Source organism: Ambystoma mexicanum, chromosome 3p (assembly GCF_040938575.1).
Source record: "Ambystoma mexicanum isolate Mex_15411 chromosome 3p, UKY_AmexF1_1, whole genome shotgun sequence".
In the NCBI taxonomy this organism is placed as follows: Eukaryota; Metazoa; Chordata; class Amphibia; order Caudata; family Ambystomatidae; genus Ambystoma; species Ambystoma mexicanum.
The window spans coordinates 40,160,615-40,182,438 of NC_090925.1; the positions used below are offsets into that span (position 1 = coordinate 40,160,615).

At 47.8% G+C, this 21,824-nt stretch overlaps 1 protein-coding gene across 1 annotated transcript in view; it reads right to left on the minus strand.

Moving 5' to 3' along the window:
- Positions 1–275: 275 nt before the first annotated feature.
- The window catches only part of LOC138580112 (natural killer cells antigen CD94-like), a 129,702-nt gene continuing 108,153 nt past the window's right edge, over positions 276–21,824 (minus strand). The window contains exons 5-6 of the mRNA XM_069650390.1: positions 18,394–18,506; positions 276–4,494 (exon numbers count right to left, since the gene is read on the minus strand). Of these exons, the coding sequence (XP_069506491.1) occupies positions 4,362–4,494; positions 18,394–18,506 (246 nt within the window). The 3' untranslated portion in view covers positions 276–4,361. The remainder of the gene's footprint in view (positions 4,495–18,393; positions 18,507–21,824) is intronic.

The following is a 21,824-nucleotide window of genomic DNA, read 5'->3' on the forward strand; positions in this document are numbered from 1 at the left end:
ATAAAAAATAAAACTTTTTTTTTTGTCTGAGGGGTCCCTCCCAGGACATGTGGTGGGGCCCTCTGCACAGCGGCGGCTGCGGGCCCCCTCTATGCCAGTGGTGTTGAGACCTTGTTGCAGTGCTCTGTGCTCATATGCCAGATCCAATATCATTCTGGCAAGGAGAAAATCATGAGTGTGTATATACCTTAGTGAGAGTAGCACCTAATGTCCTGCAAAACAAAGAATGGTATGTTAGATTGGATAACTAGCGCCATCTTGTGAACACAAGAGGATTCTTGGCAGCCTATGCTCAGGCCTGTTTATTTAACATAAAGAAGTTTGCTTTTATGTACAATTTTTCAAAACTTTCATATCATAAGTAACAATGTGCAATTATGTATGCTGGGTGATTTATTGCTTTTACAAACAGTAGTAAAACCGAGATGATATTATTTTATGCTGACATCAATTAATATTCTGGAACTTGCATTCTTAACCTTGATGATGGAGAAAACGAATATAGAATCATTTTACTTGTGCATAACATTTTGAAAAGCAATTATATTGTTATGTTGGGTGATTGTGTGATTTGTTGAATTTCCAAATCATATCTACAAAACAGGGTATTATTTTTGTTCATGAAAGTCAAACAATCACAAATAATTGCCCGTTGCGGTATAAGAAATGGGACTCAATTTGGTGAAGTGCAGGAATGACAGACTAATTAAATTCTAGCTTCACCTCTTAACCAAAGTGGGTGATCCTGGGCAACTCCTTCAATCACATAGTGCCTAACCTGTCAACATTTCCTCTCCCTATGTTAATCCCTAAGAGAAATTTAGTTCACAGGATGCACTGTTCGGAAAATCCTAGCTCATCCTTTAATTGGCTATAGTGTTGCCCCCTATCTAATGAGAGCGATCATTGATATATTGCACAATATAAATTCATTTGTCACGTTGCTCACAAAACCACTTGAAAAAGAAGGCCCTCTTCTAATCTCAGCCTATGTCTTCATACGCGCACCATCCTGGGAGCTCCTAATCGGTATCTACTATCAATGTGATGGTATGTCTCCCTTTCTCATTGTTTCCAATCTCTCGCCTGTATCCTAGGATATGTTTTATTCTGTGAGGCTAGTAATCTTCTAGGTCTATGCGGGTGTATGTGTACTTTTTTATATGGCTACAGATCTGTGTCCTGACCCTATAGTGCGGGCCATGTAGCTTCCTCTTGTTTGCTACTGTTAAAATATGCTTTGCACCCTCACTGTGGACAGCTAGAGTTGCCATTTGTTTAATATTCTGATTCCAGAATGGATGGGGTAAGGGTAAGGGTAAGGTGAAATGAAGGTGGTACCCACAATCATTTTGATTGCTGATGAGGAAATTGTGATGGCGAGCAAGGGAGCCACCAAGATTCTGGATCCATTTTTATGTGTGGTTGGGGTTCAGTGTGGTGGCCCAGAGGCATCTGTGTCCCATGCCCCAAAATCCCTTAAGATGGCCCGTCGGCATGGTTTGGATGGAGAGGGGCAGGGAAGTCACATAGGCCTTAGGACGTCCATGGGCATACATGAGGAAGATAAATAACTAACCTATGTTTACTATTCCCATGACAATAGTTTCGGCTGGCGCCACCCAATAGCCACAACCTAAACAAACAATCTTTACAGTTGGCTGTTTGGTCATGGCAGTTTGATCACCACAATGGTGATAGTTGACATATATAAATAGGGTTCAGGAGGTATTCGGCGGCAAGACAAGGGTGAGAAAGTGGCAGCCAAGGCGTGGGAATGCCGTTAGAAGACAAAAAGATTATGATTATATGTCAATGGGCAAATGGCCATGAACAAACAGTTCACTATAAAACATGCTGAGATAAAACCACATACAAACCAAAAAATCCATCTTGGTTCTCACAACAAGAACCCTACGACAAAGGTTTGGGTCTTTTTGACCTAAAACATTTGACCTAATCACATTTGATCACATTTATTTGACTTGTTTTTGGTCTAAATAGCTGGGGCTGACCCCCGCAACCCCCCCACTTCCTCTCAACCTAATCTATACCCTTACCCACCCCCACATATATATGTTTAATTAAATTTGACCGAAAAAAAGGTCAAAGGAATTCTGAAAAATGTTTTAGGTCAAATGTTTTTGGGTCAATTATGCTAATACCACGACAAATAGTGTCAAACAAGCCCTTGGCTAATACCCCATATCTGGACGAAGCCACGGGTCGTCAAGCATCTCAAGTAAACAGTGAGCGGTTGGAGCCTGCTCCGAGGGGTGGCTACAAGAGTGTGCAGATTCCCAAAGGAGGAGGAGTAAATACTCAGGAGCAGTAAATCTGGACGCACGAAGGGGAAACACAAATTCCGATGAATTTGAGTTTCCCCTACCCGCATCCAGATTCACTGGAAAGTGCTGCTGCCACTAATGCATGTATGCAAGGAGGCTGGGCAGCACACCTTTGCACTAGCGTCCATCCGGCCAGACCTGCTCAGGCCCCCTTTGAGAATAAGGTGACCTGAGCGTTTCTGGAAACGGTGTAAATGCGACAAGCGCATTCTCTAAGCTCCTTTCATTTGCGCTACTTTCTGAGAATCTGGCGTAGAGTGTAGAACCTCCCGTGTACACACTTGCATCCAAAGGTGGTTCAACGACCAAAGTTTACACATATGCAGATCATGCTTTTGGATTCAAAAATCCATTTGGAGTAAAAAAAAAAAAAATGTCTGTGAATTGTTTTAGATGTGTTTCACCTTTGAGAACCAGTGAATTATTGGGGGGAATGTGCGTTCAAATTCATCTTGTGCACTGAAGCACCTCCCATCATGCATTATTCAGATCCTCCAGGGGGAAAGTTTGAATGTTTGAATTGGTCAAGCATTGAGGCATTCTGGTCGGCAGAGCCACAAGAAGTCTATTAAATGTTGTAAGGGGGGCATGAGTTGGGACCATTGCGAACCTGTAGAGGAGTAAGAGCTCTCTGAAATCCCGCCCATTGGCTGTCTACACCAAAGAAATAGGAGGAGATTTGCAGAGGAAGTGACGCTTCCTGAATGCAATGGAGATGTTTTGGAGAGGTACGCATGCAGCTGACCCACTTCCTCTTCGGGCATAGACAGTTGGTGCCCGTGGCTGCCAGGAGCCAGGCCATCAGGCACCAGAAGTGGTCACCCACTATTAAAATAATCACTGCACTCTTGTATGTCTCTCTTCGTTCAACTCATCGCTACCAACCAGCTCCACAGCAGAACCACATTGGTCCGAAGGCACATTTCATTGTGACTTAGGGTAGAAGCGAGTCAGTGAAGAGGCTATACAATGAACTACACATAGTAAGAGAAGACTACCAGTGCACGTCCCACATCTACTGGAGCGTGACAGATGAGAATCTATCTTCTTGCAAAATGGTATATTACTGCATGATTGTCAGTCCACCATACTGTAAAAGGCAGGCAGGATTTCAGGTACCAATGATGAAATGGACTGTGCTATTTGGTGGGTCGCTGAGCCGGGCAGTATATCGTGCAGGCCTGGCATTCATTACAGCAAAGAGTGTGACTGATTCTGACCTTCCTGTTATAACATGTTATGTTACCATTTTTGCTGTAGATTTACAAATCCTCTCTGTTTGGCCAACGCAAGATTCGCTGCCTACCAGGACAGGCGGTCTTTCAGTGTGAACCCATCATTAACATGCCAAGGTAAGTTTTACATCACTGCAGACCATGCCACTGCCTGTGCACAGCTTAAGCACTTCCTCATTCACTCATCGGTTCACTATCTTGCAAAGTTGATATTTCTAATACCTACCACCCTATCAGGATTACCTTTCTTATTGCATTCCTGAGTTGGCATCTGATGGCAGCGTAGTCCTTTTTTCATGTGGGTGGTAGGGAATAAGCATGCACTACACACTTAGTAGAGGTACTCTTAATCTGCTGACATGAGCCAGCAAACACTACCGGACCAAACTGCCCAGGAATCATTTAAGGTGACTTTGAGGAGCAACATCTAATAACATCAGAAAAGTGATACAAAATGAGCTGGGGAGGCCTGACACAGGCCTACTGAGGACCACAAAGGCAGTCACTTTGTCCAGAACTGATAGTCTCAGGTTTCCCGGCCTGGATGTTCTGTCGCTTCAGGACTCTTCGTCAGTGGAAAAGGTAAGTATGTGCTCCATGACCATGGAAAGAGATTTCTGGATCAGCAGATGAAAAGGAGTCTGGCAACAGTCAGGAATCTAATTGTACAGATGTCCATTAGGATATGATTGGTGGATCAATTCCCGGGGTTTTCTAACAACAGAGGCAGGTGCAATGAAATCGCCAGAGTTGATCCAGGGCCCAACTAATCTGTGTTTCATGGGTTGAAGCTGAAGACTCTTTTCTCACAGATCCACCGCTTCTGGCTTCCGCACTCCTCGAGGTAGATCTCGTTGTTACCTAAGGCGGTGCAGTTGTACTCATGGCTGTTCCTCTTTTGCACTGTAAAACTGGAAAAGAAGATGTTATTGCGAAACTGAGAAGTGACATTCTTCAGATAAAATGTGATGTTATATTAATATGCTTGTATACTGTGCCAAATAACACCGGGGTTGCCCATGGAGTGATGTACTGTGTCCAAAGGAGGTATATCAATACCTCAGCCTGCTGGTGAAAATAAAATGAGCCTTGAGATGACAAGAGGATAGGAAATCAGCAAAAAGATGCTACAGACAAAGGAAAGTAGGGATGAAGCATGGGAAGAATGCTTTATGATAGCATGAGTGCATGTCACTTCTTTTAAGAGGACCATATTTCTGCAAGAGAGAGTAGGGGGCTGTGTCCGAAAGTGTTGTCATATATTGATTGCATGTCCAAGGCAGAGTTGAAGATCGCAGCAGCCAGTCTGGGTATATAATCTTACTGCGGCATAGCATTTGTACTGAGCGTCAAGGGTAAAGCAAACATAAATGTTATTATGTGGCTAGACTGCCAACATTGGTGCAGCCAGTCTGGATATATTGTCCTATTATGGCATGGCATTTTGTACAGGGCATCAAGAGTAAACTTTCTATGTGTTAATATGGGGTTAGACTCACCTACATTACTGTGGCCAGTCTGGATGGATTTTATTTTTATGTGGCATGGCATTTTTCTGCTGGGCATCAAGAGTAAAGCAAACATGATGAGTGTTCTTACATGGCTATACAGGCCTAACAGGCCTAGATTGGTGCAATCAGTCTGCACATGTTTTGTTACTGTGGCATTACATTTTTTAATGGGCATCAAAGGTCATCCCAACATGAGTGTTCTTAAGTGACATACTAGCTTGCTAAAGGGACACCCATTTCCAACAGGCTGAATTTGTGTTACAAGTAATAAGAGCACATAAGCTGCCCCATTTAAATATTTTTGTCAATTAATCAACCAAAATACTTTATTTGTCAGAACGCCATTAAAGATTACATAACACTAATAATAATACACACATTTAATTGATAGAGGCAATTTGATTCAGTAACATATTTTTGCTAAAACCTTAGATAGTTATTGGTTAAAAATATCCTATAAACAACTTTTATAATTTGCCAACTAGCTGAATACGCAACATGTGCTTAGCAGGGAGGTCAACATAAGAATAAGTTAGGGGTCAGGGCAGTCATTATTTTACTTGCAACACATAACTAAGGCCACTGCTTTCTGTCTTGCAAACCAGGCTCGGTAGATACATTTCTACATTGCATGGACTATGAACTTATCATCGGTTCGATAGCAGCCAATCTCTACACGATCTGACTCCATACTTCACAAACATTGGTTTCAAGTACAATTTCCGCAAATGAGTATGAGATCCACAGAATAAAAGAAAATGCAAAGTATTCGCAATTGATGCGTTGTCGCAATAACACCTACTTGACATGCTATTGTCCCAATGTTTTTTTTTAGATCCGCCAGCGGTAGGTTCCCCATCCAAAATATTATATAAATTGCACATGCATATTTCAGCCTTATGATATCTAGTGGCCATTCAACACCACCTGTATATTTCCTTTCCCAATAGGAGCTAAGGTTTTCAGAGTTCATGACCCTGAGTTTGGTGTTCTCTTCATTGGTAAACGTATACATTCTTTTCACTAGGGTCATGGCGGGTTTATTCATGGTTTTGCGTCTATGCCCCAAATCCTCACATTGGTATCGGCACAGTGCTGTTCATATATAGTTGCAACATTCATCTGTATGGCCGCCATCTTGAGACAGAAGGGGTCTCAATGCCCCCTATACACGAATAGCACCGGTGAACTCCAAATGTTCACCGAGTGCAAAAGCGAACTCAGTTTTACTGCATAGTCTATTTCCTGCAGCCCTACTTACAAGTGTAGTGGTATTGTGGGAGTGGATGCTGGAAGTCCTAGAATACGCTTTAAAAACCTATTTTCAATCAGTGGTAGAGTAATGGTCTTCTCACATCCCCAGAGTTCTGACCCATATAAGGCTGCCTGACGTGCTTGCAGCCTAAACACTTCTGTTGTTACACTCAGCGGGCCACCAGCATTTATTTTCTCGAACCCTAAAAAGGCATCGCTATATCTTGAGAGGACTGTCCCTGCCTTTTCAATCTGACTCCCCCAATTCCCTTTTTCGGTCACCCTGAGATCCACCCAATCATAACATTTTACCTGCTCTACTAGCTCACCCACAGCTCCAAATATAACCTCAAAATGTTTCTTCATTGGCCCCCAAATACCATATCTTTTAAAAATGGTTGTCTTCAAACCATTTTCAACGCAGAATGGATCAAATAAGACAAATTGCTTTTTAAGGTCCATGGGTGATAGGGAAATTGGCACTGCGTTGCCCGTAAACAATAACATTTGATATATTCCCCTCCGCCCCAGGGTCGGGGCATCGGTTGGTGTTGCCAATATTTGATTTTTAACTCCATTGATAAATATGCAGAATGGTTTTGGGACCAGGACACAACCCATGTGAACTCCCTTTTGAATTGGAAAGGTCTAGATAGCTCCCCATTTGTATTTCACCTCACTGAGGCTTTGTCGCCCGCGTACATTATCAGCAATGCCGATAATAACCTTGGTGGAAGGGCCACATTTTTAAAGCTATCGAAAGCCCCCTGCAGGTCAACAAACATGACATAAAGAAATAATTTCCTTAGACATGTATATTTGTCGACTAGCAAATGGTCCACCGTGCTGATCCCTGATTGAAATCACACAGGGAGGTGGTTCATATGTCCCAATTCCTGCACCCACTGATCTAAGTGGGCCTACAATTTTCTTGCATATTTCTTGCCTCCCACGTCCAGTAAAGATAATGCTCAATGATTTGAGGGATCCTCTCTTCCTCCCTGATAATAAATGGGAACAATTCCTGCATTTGTCCATGACCCGCGGGACTCTGCTTTGGCTTTTTGCATTCAATAATCTAGTTGGATAAGGCACTCGGACCAAGGGTTCAGTCTTATACATATCTGCTGGGAAGCCAGCCTGGGGCCTTGTTTTTTTTTTCTGAGCCTCTGTGGCCATTTTGAATTTTTGTGGAGCTACCGCAAGTACAAGAAGCTGCTCATTCTGTAGAAGAAGACTCTTGGATACGTAAAGGTTACCACTTTCATGAGCACTTGTGGTGGAGAGACGAAGTTGAAACGTGGTGTCTCCAAAGATACCTTTATATCATATGGCAAGAGTATGCCATGTGTTGGAAAATGTGAGCAAAGGAGGGATGATTTGAACGTTAAATAGAAACTGGTTTGCTCCAGAGTTCGCAGCCATAGCACAAGACTAGATTAAATGCTGGAATAATGCTGGAAAGCCAGTACCGCCACAGAGGGGGCATGTCCCCTGTTCCTATGGACCGTTTAACAATATCCAAGTGGATTGTTTTCAAGTGCCCGATGTAGTAACTTACAGTATGTTCTTGTGGGTTTGGACGCATTCTCTGGTTCGGTCAGGGAGCCCTGGGGCAGGTCAGAAGAGGGATGCAGACTCTGATAAAACATTTCACTCCTATATTTATTAAAGGAACGGATAATGCCTGTCCCTACTTAACTAAATTAGCTAAGGTCCTAATCAGTCATCCATGAAAGAATCTGCCACTGTCCAAACAAACCCTACAACTAACTTAACAACTAAAGACAGGGGACTGACTCCCTTCTCCTCGGCCTTTTGCTTTTTGCAAACCTATGTTGAGTAGCTGATTTCCATAGTCTCTTGTGACTTCTTTGATCAGTTTAAAGAGTTTCCTCAGTACTTTATTGGTTTCTTGTTTCTTACTAAACTGAGGTTAGTTTGACCTTTGACTGATATTCTCTTTTTTGTTAATGGTCTCTGTTGGTTTATTACTCCCCTCTCGACCTTTTTCTACAAAGAGTTAATCTTTTCTTTTCCCAGGTTAAGGTTATCCACAATGTATGACTCTCTCTCTTGAGATTGTCTTTCCTTTTGTATAATTCATAAACTGTTTTCTTTCTTTCATCTGTCTTTGGACAAATATATTCTCCCACCCTTCTCCTCAGGCTTTTTTTTCTTATTGCTTTGCTTGCTTCCTTGATTATACTTTCTTTTGTTTTGGCCTCATCACAAGTTGGGCAGTATCCAGTTGCAATTACCGGCCAACGCTATTTGTGTTACCACAACTCGGTCCGGCACAATTTGCCCTGGATCCAACGTTGTGAGGGGGCAGTCAGTCCCCATTCCCATTGGACCGAATGGGGTTGGGGTGGCGTACCATAAAGGATGTGAAAGAGGAATTAATGAATTTCGTGATCCCTGGCAAAAGGACATTGATAGTGATATTGATAGTTTATTTGTGTAGCGCCTATACACACATGTGTTTCAAAGCGCTGCAAGGGAGGGAGCAAGGGAAAATACAATGACATTCTTACAAGGCCTTGAGATGTTAAGAATATGAAATTAACTATCATACTAGGCCTGTCGACATTTCAGATAGTGCAAGAAATTTGACGATGATAAGGAGGGGAGAGAGCGAGGGAGGGGAAGGTAGGAGATGCGACAGACAACGACGATCATACTAAGCCTGACTACATTTCTGGTAGTGCAGGGGAATGACAAATGGTGAAGGAGAGGGGAGGGGAGAGACAAAACAAGCGACTCTTGTACTAGGCCTGATGACATTTCTGGTAGTGCTGGAGATTGTCAAAAAGTGAGGGGGGACAAAACAAGCAACTATTGTACTAGGCCTGACGACATTTCTGATAGTGCTGGAGATTGACAAAAGGTGAAGGAGGGGGGGGGGAGAAGAGGAACAAAATAAGCGACTATCGTACTAGGCCTGATGACATTTCTGGTAGTGCTGGAGATTGTCAAAAGGTGAGGGGGAAAGGAACAAACAAGCGATTATCATACTAGGTCTGATGACAATTCTGATAGGGTAAGTGCATAGAATATGGTGGGGGGAGAGGATAGAGGGAATAGACAGGGAGAGCAAGAGTTCTTTAAGATGTCTGGTGGGCAACTATCTCCGATACAGGAAGTAGATTTCAGATTCATGATAATATCATCTTTAATGTCATGTTCAATGCATATTTTGAATTCAAAGTGAGGGTTATTATCAATCTGGGTGTTACTTTGATAATTTGTATCATGACAGTCTATTTTGTCAAGATATACCAGCCGATCAGCAATCGCTTGGCAGTGTCCAGTTATTATATGAGCAAACTCGAATATGTTATGTTATGTTAAAGTCACTTGTGTAAGCACACGTTCGCCAAGAGACATCTTGGTGCTTTACTTATTTATTTATTTATTTGGATTTGTATAGCGCACATCTGCCCAGGGGCATCGTGGCGCTGAAAGCATTCTTACTTGTTACAGGCAAACATTGTATGGATATAGATACATTGCTGAACATATATGCATGTTTATATACAGTTGTGCTTATTTATATACAGTTGTGAAAAAACAGTTAGGACGTGGGGTGGAGTTAGTTAAACAGCGTGGTTTTGAGTAGTCTGCGGAAGACATGGTAAGAGTTTTCGTTCCTGAGCGCTGTGGGGAGAGCGTTCCAGTTTTTGGGTGCTAAGTGTTGGAAGCTAGCCCCCCCGGCTTCGCTTCTTTTGAATGTCGGTACGTAGGTCTGGTTGGTCATGTGTGACCTTGTGGGTCTAGTAGATGTGTTAAGGGTGATTCTTTCAGAAAGATAGGGCGGAGCCTTGGCTGAGAGGCATCTGTGGGTGATGGCCATGGATGCTTAGGAGGCAAGGTAAGCTATCTCACGTAGTTAAAAAAGCAAGGTTTTTAATTTACGCTGAAAAGCAGGGTGGACAATAGTATCACGCAGAGAGAAAGGTAAATTGCTCCAGGCCTTAGTGGCAGCAACCGAAAAGGCACGGCCTCCCTTGCGGGCTAGCTTGAAATGAGGTACAACGACCCGCCGGGTCGTTTGAGAACGAAGAGTACGAGTAGGTTGGTAGAAGCAGATGGTAAGTTTGCATGTTCATTTTGAGCAGGATTGGACAGAAATTATTCCTCGAAGTATTGAAGAACTCTTGCAGCTATTTGCACATTCTGAAAATATAACAGATAGTCAAAGAGAGTTTTACATTTTATAAGTTGTGTAGAACAGGGAGTAGCAGTTCTTCCAGATTGCTAACCAAACTTCTACCCGGCACGCTTCCTATGAAGTGATATTCGGTTCTGGTGAAGACGTAAAAGAAAGAAATGTCCTTGCCACCATCATGAATCTAATACTGTTATTTGATCTCTTAGCAGGAATGATCGTATGCTTCTGTAGAAGCGGAAATAGGGAAGACGGCATACATGTTATACAACCCCCACAAGACAAGAGAACAATGTAAACAATACATTCCATTATTCTACAGAAATGTTTCAAGTTATTTACTATGACCCAAATGAACTAGAATTAGAGCTGGATGCCCTGATGAACACTGAAATGTAGAAGTACACCCGGATTCATTTTTGTAACAAGGAGAAGGTACAGAAAATGTTTGAAATAAAGTTTGTTTTTATTTTTATATGTTGCACTGTAAAGTACAATACTCATGAATTAAATAAAGTTGGGCCTGCCCCTATTACATCACTGCCAATACCCTTAGGGTTTTTCTTTTAGCTGACTTTTTAGATATTCCCTGATCCCATTTGGCTTTGCCATTGATATGATAGGATAGTTTATTTATATAGCGCCTCTACACAATATGTCTCAAAGAGCTTCAAGGCAAGGGAGGGAACATACAATGTCATTCTTACAGGCCATGAATAGTAAGGAACAAGTTACTTACCTGTAACTGTTGTTCTCCAGCATGGGTCTGGCATGGATTCACATGCTCATGAATATTCCCCATCGTCAGGCTGGGAATCCTCGGTAAAGAAAAAACCAGTATCAGTTTCGTTTCTGATCTGTCTTTCGTAGTAGTAACCAATCACTGGTCTCTGCGTCATACTGACCACAGCCAATGACTTCCCTCTACCTAAGCCCGCCCCTCTGGCAGCCATCTTCAGATTTGGAAGCACGTGAAGTGGCAGTATGACCAAGTGAAGAGCCGCAGAGGGGTAGGCGGGAGGGTTCGCATGTGAATCCATGCCAGACCCATGCTGGAGAACAACAGTTACAGGTAAGTAACTTGTTCCTTCTCCAGCATGAGGTCTGGCATGGATTCACATGCTCATGAATAAAGAATACATAGCAGTACACACATGCACAACCACGGGAGGTGGCAAAGGCTCAACATTAAGCATTACATCAAACTCAACATTAAGCAATCTTACCTCCCCACCAGGCTCACCTCAGGCGAACAGGTTGCGCAGCACTGCTTGGCCGACCCTGGACTCCTCCCTGGAATCCCGATCGACGCAGTAGAATTTCGTGAAGGTGTGCGTCGACCTCCACGTAGCAGCCCTGCATATGTCCAGCAGGGGCACACCAGATAGGAACGCCGTGGTAGCTGCGATCGCTCTGGTGGAATGGGCTCTCGGACGGCCAGGCAGCGGTCGGTTTGCCAACCGATGACAGTACATGATACAGCAGGAGAGCCACCTGGAAATGGAAGCCTTCGAGAGAGCCTTCCCCTGATTGACAGGTCCAAAGTTCACAAAGAGTTGTGACGTCTTCCGAAAACACTTTGTGCGGTCCACGTAGAACTTCAGCGCTCTAGCCACATCAAGCAAGTGCAAAGTCCTCTCAGCCGGCGACGAAGGCGACGGGAAAAACACAGGCAACACCAAGGGTTCGTTGAGGTGGAATTCCGACGGCACCTTGGGCATGAAGGAGGGGTGCGTCCTGAGCACCACCCTCGTGTCGTGAAAAGTCAAGTATGGTGGCTTGCAAGATAGGGCCTGGATCTCTCCCACTCGTCGTGCGGAGGTGATGGCCACAAGAAACGCTGTTTTCCACGACAGGAACTTCAAAGGGGCCGAGTGCAGAGGCTCGAACGGAGGTCCCATGAGCTTGGTCAGCACCACGTTGAGCTCCCACGCCGGGGCCGGAGCCTTCACCAGCGGGAACGATCTGAACAGTCCCTTCATGAACTCTTTCACCAGACGATGAGACCACAAGGACGTCCGCCCCGTGGTTCTGGTGTATCGGGAGATCGCAGCAAGATGAATCTTGATGGACGCGTGCGCCAGTCCAGCCTTGGCCAGCGTCAACAGGTACGGCAGTACTTGGGGAGCCGTAATCCTTAGAGGGTTAATCTTCTGTGCGCGGCACCAGACAGAGAACCTCTTCCATTTGTGTCCGTAGCATTTAAGAGTCGAGGACGCCCTGGCCTTTGCAAGAACCTCTCTGCAGTCGGCCGGTATATCGTATCCTCCAAACTCTAGTGCTGCAGGAGCCAGGCCTGCAAGTTCAGTGACTTCGGGTCGTGGTGGAGGATGGCGCCTCCTTCCCTGGAGAGCAGAACCGCGTCCACTGGCAGCTTGATTGACGGGGACGCTGACAAGTCCAGAAGGTCCGGGAACCATATCTGCCTCGGCCACGCAGGTGCGACGAGGATCATCCTGCACCGTGACCTCTTGAGCTGGTTGATGAGCCAGATCAGCAGTGGCAGTGGAGGGAACGCGTATAGGAACAGGCCTTCCCAGGGGAACGAGAATGCATCGCCCATGCTCCTCGGCTGGGGAAACCTGCTGGCGAACCTCCGGCACTTGGAGTTCGTCGCCGTCGCGAACAGGTCGATCTGGGGTGTGCCCCACCGTCGGAAGAGGCGATCCACTAGATCCTGCCATAGTTCCCACTCGTGGCACGAGCGCAGCTCCCTGCTGAGTGAGTCGGCGATGCTGTTTTTTATCCCTGCCAGATGGAACGGCACCAGAAACATCCTTTGGGCGACGGCCCAATGCCACAGGTCCTACGCCTCCTTGGACAGTGCTGGGGACCTGGTTCCGCCCTGTTTCCTGATGTAAAACATGGTGGTGGTGTTGTCGGTGAAGATCCTCACCACCTTGCCCTTGAGGGACGGAAGGAAGGATCTGAGGGCCCAAAACACTGCACGGAGCTCCAGGACGCTGATATGGAGGGACTTCTCCGACGGGAGCCAAAGGCCTCTCGCGTGCAGATTTTCGGTGTGCGCTCCCCAACCTTCCAGGGAGGCATCCGTGGTCACTGTCTCCTGGTGGCCTGGGGTCTGGAAGTCCATGCCCGCCGTCAGATGCGCGCGGGTGCCCCACCACCGGATCGCTCGTCGGAAACTCTCGTCGAGTGTGATCCTCTCCTCAAAGTCGCCCGTCGTTTGGATCCAGCGCGCGTCCAGGAACTCCTGCAACGGGCGCATCCGGAGCCTGCACATGTGAATGAGGTAGATGCAAGAAGACATCATTCCAAGGAGGGACTTGAAGGACCTCACCTTGGCCGCGTCGGCAACCAACATCCGCTGTACCTTGCCCAGGATGGCCCTGGTCCTTTCCTCCGACGGGGAGGCCAGAAGGGACACTGTGTCGAGCTTCGCTCCCAGAAACAGTACGTCTTGCGCGGGTACCAGGTGGGACTTGGCGTAGTTCACGGAGAATCCCAGGTCCGTGAGAAGTTGGACGGTCCTTGCCGTGTGCGTCACGGCGACCTCCCTCGTCTTGGTTCGGATGAGCCAGTCGTCCAGGTAGGGGTAGACGTGGATCCCCTCTCGGCGCAGCTGCGCCGCCACTGGTGCAAGGCACTTGGTGAATACCCTGGGAGCCGACCATAGACCGAAGGGAAGGGCTCTGAACTGATAGTGACGCCCTTGGACCACGAACCTGAGAAATTTTCGGTGCCCCTTTAGGATGGGAATATGGAAGTAGGCATCCTCCAAATCCAACGACGACAGGAAGTCGCCCTCCTCCAGCTGCCCCAGGACGTGCTGGAGGGTGACCATCCGGAACTTCCGTGCCTTGATGAACTTGTTCAGCCGTCGTAGGTCTAGGATGGGGCGCCATCCTCCCGTCTTCTTCTTCACGAGGAAGTATCTTGAGTAAACTCCGGAGCCCCGAAGCCTCTTTGGGACGAGTTCGATGGCACCCTTCCTGAGCATCGCCTTTACCTCCCGGAGAAGCTGAGGGACGTGAAGCTCTTTCCTGGCCACAGGGGGGACGCACGGGCACCTTCTTTGAAATTCGAGCGCGTGGCCCTGGGCTAGGGCGTCCAGCACCCAACGGTCGGTGGAGATGGACTCCCACACGCTGATGAAGCTCGCCAGCCAGCCTCCCACCAGGGTGCTTCGGTGGGGGCCCGACCGCACGGCCGGTTCAATCCTGATTAGACGAGGCTTTGCCGCCTTGACCTCCTTGGCGACGACGGCGGGGTCCGCCTGACTTGCCTCGTCCCCTGTAAGCTTCCTGAGACGACGAACGGGCCGCTTGACGGTAGGTGGAAAATCCGCCGCCGGAACCTTGCCTCCGCCGCTCCGAAAGGGCGGCCGCCGTTGCTGGAGAACCCCGAGCGCCCGGGCCGTCTCCGTGTCCGCTTTAATGGCTTGAAGGGAATCGTCCACTGTTTTCCCAAACAGGTTGTTCCCATCGAACGGCATGTCCAGGTCTCTGGTCTGTACGTCTTGACGGAAGTCAGTAGCCTTGAGCCATCCACGCCGCCTAAGGCACACGCCGTTGCCCAACTGGCGAAATCCAGTGTCGGCGATGTCCGTCGCAATCGTGATGGCATGGTCCGACGCCACCTCACCTTCCTGCAAGATCTCCAGGGCATCCGCCCTCTTGTCGTCCGGTAGGAAGTCCAGCAGGGGAGCCAGTTTGTACCACAGCTCCCTGTCGTAGCGGGCTACGATAGCCAAGGCGTTGGCCGCCTTAATCGTCGTCGCTGCAGACGAGATGACCCTGCGCCCCATCGTGTCCAATTTCTTTCCCTCGCCGTCTGGCGGGGAAGTCGACGTGGAGGCCGCACCCCCCCCGCTTTCTTCCTGGCCGCCGCGGAGACGACGGAGTCCGGGGTAGGCTGTGCCCAGAGGCACAAGGGGGCCGCGTCCGGGACCCGGTACTTCTTCTCGTACCGGTCTCTTCTAGCCGGCGTCGTGGATGGGTTCTTGAGGCGGGCTAGGCCCTCATCCCAAATATCGTCCAGTAGAGGTACCGCGAGGACCGTCTTCCTCTTGGCCTCGCGCCGCTGATAAAGGAAACCTTCCTTCTTCTTCTCCTCCAGGCAGAGCTGGAAGAGCTCGGATGCCCTGGCGATCATGGAGTGAAAAGATCCAATCTCGTCGGGCGGGGAAGCCCGGGTGGGAGGAGACAACGGCAGATCCTCGTCGTACACCTCGTCGTCCGTACCCGTCACAGCCGTGTCAGTCCCCGTATCATCCCCTCGAGTCGTGGACGGGGAGGAGGGCTGAACGGGGCGCGACGGCTGAAAAGGAGGTGGAGGGTGAATCCTTCTTTTCTTAGGAGGGGGGCTGCACGAAGGGCCTGGTTCCGGGTCCCCCGACGGGAGTGGTTCCTCCACTGGTAACGGCAGTCTCGTCCTTATCTCTGAGCATAAGGACTGTTTAGCCAACAAATTGGCCGCCGAGTTGTCTTGCGGCACTGGCAGAGGGGAATCCGACGGGCGGTCAGGGGCCCCGTCGGTACCCTCGATGATGTTGTCGTCTCCTGCGTCGGGATCCCTCCCGACGGGCTGGTCTTCTTCCACGCCAACGCCGTGGCTTAAGACCTCGATCAGTTCTTCCTCAGAGGTTGAGGCCGAATCCACAACGACCTCCTGCCCCCCCTTTTTCTTCTCCGTCGGAGGTTTCACAGGGGTCCTGTCGATGGGCATAAAAGAGGACTCCCTCCGCGGTGGCAGGGAGACTCTGAGCCCCGAGGTCGCCACCACTGGTGTAGCCTCCACAGGCTGAGCCAGGGCCGCCGCGACTGTCTCGATAGAGGCCTTGGCCGGATGGATTAAGGCTTTCACCACCTTAGGTGCGCTCACCGCCTTATCCTTGAGGGGGGGGGACACTGCCTTGCTCCCCCTCCGCATTTGAGCTCGACTGGGGCCTCTCCAGGAGCTTCACCGGGTGCTCGGCCTTCCTCTTACCCGACCCAGAGCGTTGGCTCGTGGTTGATGGTGCCGGGGAGGGTGCGCCCTGCCTGGCGCCCATAGAGCCCGACCGTTCGGCGCTCCCGGTGCCAGCGGACTTGCGGTGCTTGGCCTTATGTTGGACCCCCGTCACCGGGGCGTCCTCAAAGGTCTTAGAAGACCGCTCGGATTTCTTCCTCTTCTTCTCGCCGGACGGGCTCTTCCCTTCCAGCCAGTTGGCGAGACGTTGATGGCGGTCCTTCATGGTCCGCTCCGACATGTTGCCGCAAAACGCACAGTCCTTCTCCACGTGCGTCTTGTCCTCATGTAGGCAGTAAAGACAAAAGAAGTGTTCGTCTTCCTTAAAGGCATTCTGCAGCTGGCATCCAGGGCAGACCCTGAACAGCTTTCCGGGCGTCGAGCTTCCCTTCTCCTGGGCCATGACCGAGATGGGCCTGAGAAACTTCTGGAGTCCTCCAAAAGCGTAGCTCGACGAATCTTCACCCTTGAGGGCCGTGGACGAATCCGACACGGGTCCCCGTTGATCGGATGGAGAGTCGGTGGAACTTGAGGCTCTTTTGACCGAAAAAACGAAGTTTTTGAGAAAAAAACGTGAAAAAATAGCACTAACGCTCGAGAGCAATAGCACGAGGATCCCAACACATGAACGTGCGGTAGAAATCTGAAGATGGCTGCCAGAGGGGGGGCTTAGGTAGAGGGCAGTCATTGGCTGTGGTCAGTATGACGCAGAGACCAGTGATTGGTTACTACTACGAAAGACAGATCAGAAACGAAACTGATACTGGTTTTTTCTTTACCGAGGATTCCCAGCCTGACGACGGGGAATATTCATGAGCATGTGAATCCATGCCAGACCCCATGCTGGAGAAGGATATGAAAATAACTATCGTACTCGGCCTGATAACATTTTAGATAGTGCAAGAGCTAAGACATAGTTGAGGAAGAAGGGGGAGAGTGGGAAGGAAATGGAAACAGACAGGCGACTACTGTACTCAGCCTGACGACATTTCAGATAGTGCAAGAGCTAAGACATAGATTAGGAAGGGATGGGGAGAGTGGGAAGGAAATGGAAACAGACAGGCGACTACCGTACTAGGCCTGACGACATTTCTGTTAGAGCCGGAGAAAAAAGCAAAAAGGTGTGGGAGAGGGGTGCGAAAAGGGAGGGGAGGAACAAAACAAGCGACTATCGTACTAGGCCTGACGAGAATTTCAGATAGGGCAAGAGCTAAGATATAGATAAGGAAGGGAGTCAAAAACCTTACTTGTTTCTTATGGACTTGCTAGTACATGCGCACTTGGAACTGAACTAGAAAACGCTGTCCACCAGGGTTAGCGTGCCAAGGACAAAGGCAATTACATGGGAGAGATAGCTAGTTATAATTGGGATAGACAATGGAACTGCACATAAGAGACTGGAATCGTCATGGGAGTGAAGGTCTAATGGCATGTGTGGCAATCAGCAGTCCTGAAATCGTCACATGGCATCATAAGCCCAAAACAAACACTAACAATGGACTATATGAGAAAATATGAGTTCCAGGTACGCCGGAAGGCCTAGTGATGTGTCTGACATTTGTTTTTTTGACACATTTCCTTTTTGTATTCCCTTAACACATTTGTTATCTTTAGGAGGGCAAGGTTAGGTGTTCTTAGTATAGGGCTTTTTATTTTGACCAGACTGACTTGGACGTATTTGCTATTGTTTAATGGTCGAGATTACTCCCAGTTTAGAGTTAGGGCCAGTTAGGAATTCTACCACCCCAATCAAATTCATAAATAAAGGTTTTCGAAACCTATATCCATTGTGTCTGTGTCTACTGCTCGATACCATGCCTTCCTCACAGTCTGATTAAAGCTCATTTGAAGCTAACTTTCTTCATTGACTTAAAGCAACACAACCCTGCAGATCTGTACTGTACCTGTCTGGTTTCAGAAGCGATCCATTCAGCCACACAAGTCCCTCTTCTGCTTCACTGTAAAGAAGTCCGATCCAATAATACTCTGATATCTGCTCTTTTTGCAGCATTAGGGTCTGTGCAGGAAAGCCATAGGAGAGAGGGAAAGATCTTGCTTCAGTTATAGTGGTGTGGACATTTTGACAAGACAAGCAATTACATGTCTACAGTTATCCCATTAGCCATATGATGCCTCCATGTGCAGTATGCGCTTCAGAAACACTTCTCCCCCTGCTAAAGCGATGGAGAGAGGTGTCTGAATGCAACCTGAGCATCTGAGGAAGGCTGGAGTCAGACTGCCTGTGTCTCTTGTGTGTATGTCTAGCGCTCAATGCCTCACTTGCACTCTGCCACACTACACACAAAACAAAATACACAATACCACCCATCCAGTCTGCTATGTTCATTAGAGAGCGGCCAGTGGTATTGCCATGGACATTACGAAAAGGCAGCGAGGGCAGAAGAAGTTCTGTTGCGACTTCACTCAATATAGGTTTGTCGGTATCCCACCGGAATCACCTTCAGGATGCCAGCAAAGCTGCCTTAGCATCTGCGCCGCCCGATAGCCCAGTATTACCAGGATTTTACAGGTGGCAGAGTGGCCGTAAATTCTGGATTGCCAGAATTACCGGCACTGCCAGTGCTGGTGATTCCGGCAATTATTTGCCAGTACGGGCCGGATCTACCTGCAGGTTAGGCCTGCCGGGAGTTCCGTGACCCCCACTGGCAACCTTGGAAAAAATACCACAGCCGGAATTACTGGCATTTGTTCCGACATTTTTTACAGACCGGCACACTTCTAATGAGGCCCATGACAAACATGTATGTGTTCCTATATGGGATAGCATCTCGCATCAACACCATGCCCTGGTCCCTCCTGCACCTTCTGTATATCAATGTACATAGACTATGTTATTGTAAATTCTGTGTAGCAACTCATCTATTTGGCTGCATCATTCCTAATACATGTAACAATGTGCCTCCCCACCTCTACTGGTCTTCTTTCCATACCAACTGCTACCACATCAATATAAGGGACTCCACTGTAGGAATACTATGTTCTCTTTGTCCGTATTGTAAAGTATTTCTGAAAAAAGCACTTCTCCCCATTAAGCATCCACCATGAAGCACTTCTTCCCATCTAAGTATCCACCAAGAAGCACTTCTCCCCATCTAAGCATCCACCATGAAGCACTTCTCCCCATCTAAGCATCCACCATGAAGCACTTCTCCCCATCTAAGCATCCACCATGAAGCACTTCTCCCAATCTAAGTATCCACCAAGAAGCACTTCTCCCCATCTAAGCATCCACTATGAAGCACGTCTCCCCATCTGAGCTTCCTCCATGAAGCACGTATGCTGCATCAAGGACCCTCTGATATACATCAGAGCAGGCACCTCTAATGTGGATCTTCAAGACCTCTGGCAGAGAGCTAAAGTGCTCCCTAACCAAACCTAATAAGTGAGGGAGCAATTATCATGCAAAATGCACAACACCATAGGAAGTTATGTCATAGGGCGTGAAGGCACATCAAAGCAAGGCCAGAGATATGATTTCTCTTCTGCCACACAATGTTAATGTTAATCATTCCTACCACGCTCTATCACCACCGGAGTGGTTCCCTGGTGCTCTGATGGATCTGAAAGGAAAGAGTGTGAGATGGGTTAGTAGGGGATAGCGGGAAGAGCTAGAGCGAGAGTGGTGAAGTCCTGTTGACAGCTTCAGTTTGGTTTGCACCGTTCGCTGAGTTTGGATGTGAGTCATGGCTCGGTAGACTTCCGTGTGCTGCTGTGTGGGATTATGTGTGGTTTGTTTTGTTGTTGCCGTGTAGTTAAGTGCACGCGGATTGCTGTGCAGAGAAGAGTTTGCATTTCTTTAGTGTTTAAGAAGTGTGTGTGGAAGTTGAGGTTTTATGGTTGGGTTAGTGGGGCTTTTCTTACCTATCTACTTCGGAGTACAGTGTTTGGTGTCTCTGCACTTGCTTTGTGCTGGGCGTTTTGTAGAGGTTCATTCGCCGCGTGCTGTGCATGGTGGCGGCTTTCCTCTGTAACTGTCCAACAGTGTGTGGGTATGAGGTGGTGAAAGCCTCCCCACAACTTTGCGAGGGGATGGGTATGGTTGAAGGGTTTGCTCCTAGGTTGCCATAGGGTGCGCCTACCATTGCCTCCCGGAGCCCTTTGGGCGGGATCCCCACCCTCCAAGGACCAGGCGCTCTAAGGCCTCCAGGTGTGGCAGTTACTGGGGGATGCTCCCCCATCTGCAGATATAGTCGCCACTAGTGACAATTGGCACTTCCTAGTTTTGAGCTGATATGACTTTGAATCATTCTGGTAATGTTTTCACAACGTTCATTTCCCTTTAGAAATGAAGGACTGCAAGGACCACACTGTAAAGTGTTGTGAGTTCAACTGGCAGAAGTGGCTGAACAGCTCACAGCTGACAAGGAACCACTAAACTCCTTGACTAATTTTAAGACTTCAAGAAACACACCAAAAGAGCCTGTGACAAAGCAATCTGCTTGTAATCAGTATTTGTCAGAGGCATGCTGCTTGTGATGTAGAATCCTTAGATGACATCTGCAAAATCATGAAAAGGGAATTGACAGCTGTGAACGGCGAATTAATATTGAGCTGCCAATTCCGGGGAGTGTGGGGGCTTGTGCAGATAACAAACGTGCAAAACAAATAGTGACTGAAAACACTTCACCCTATCAAGGGAACCGATTGGTAAAATATCTGAGAACAGATACCGAAATGGTTAATCACCTCGAGACCGGAATAAAGGATGTGAGGCAGTGTTGGCCAATAGATCTAGACAGTGCCAATATTGCCCTGGCACTTAGCCGTTTAAAGAAGTCCAATGCTGCCATGAAAAAAAGATCCTGAAAGCTGGGCCATGATTTTGAAGGTCCTTTTTGACAAGGTTTGTGTGATTCCAGACGGCTGGAAGCAATCCATATTGGTTCCTGTGTATAAAATAGTGACATTATGCAAGCAACGGCACCCCAGCTTCAGATCCTGATGACGTGCTTGGCTCCAGAGGCTCACACCTAAATGGGGTACTGTCTCCTACCTCCATGGACTGGTCAAAGAAGGAGAGAATCAGGTCTCTTAGCATGGAGGGGGAAACTACCACTCATGTGCACCATCGACTTGCGCTCCGCTCCATTCTTCCCCATGTGCATGTGCCATATCTAATAAGTCCATGCTGCCAAGTCTGCTGGCATATTTTAGGTTGTTGGCTTCTGGCAGCTCAGTGTTGAAATAGTGCCCTATCAGGAAGCCATCCTTCTAGGAACTATCCCTGCTCCCATCCCCAGCTATACTGCATTCATAGGCAGCCCCATGGGACCTATAGATCTACCGTACATGTTTAGTGGAGGTCTCCCCTACA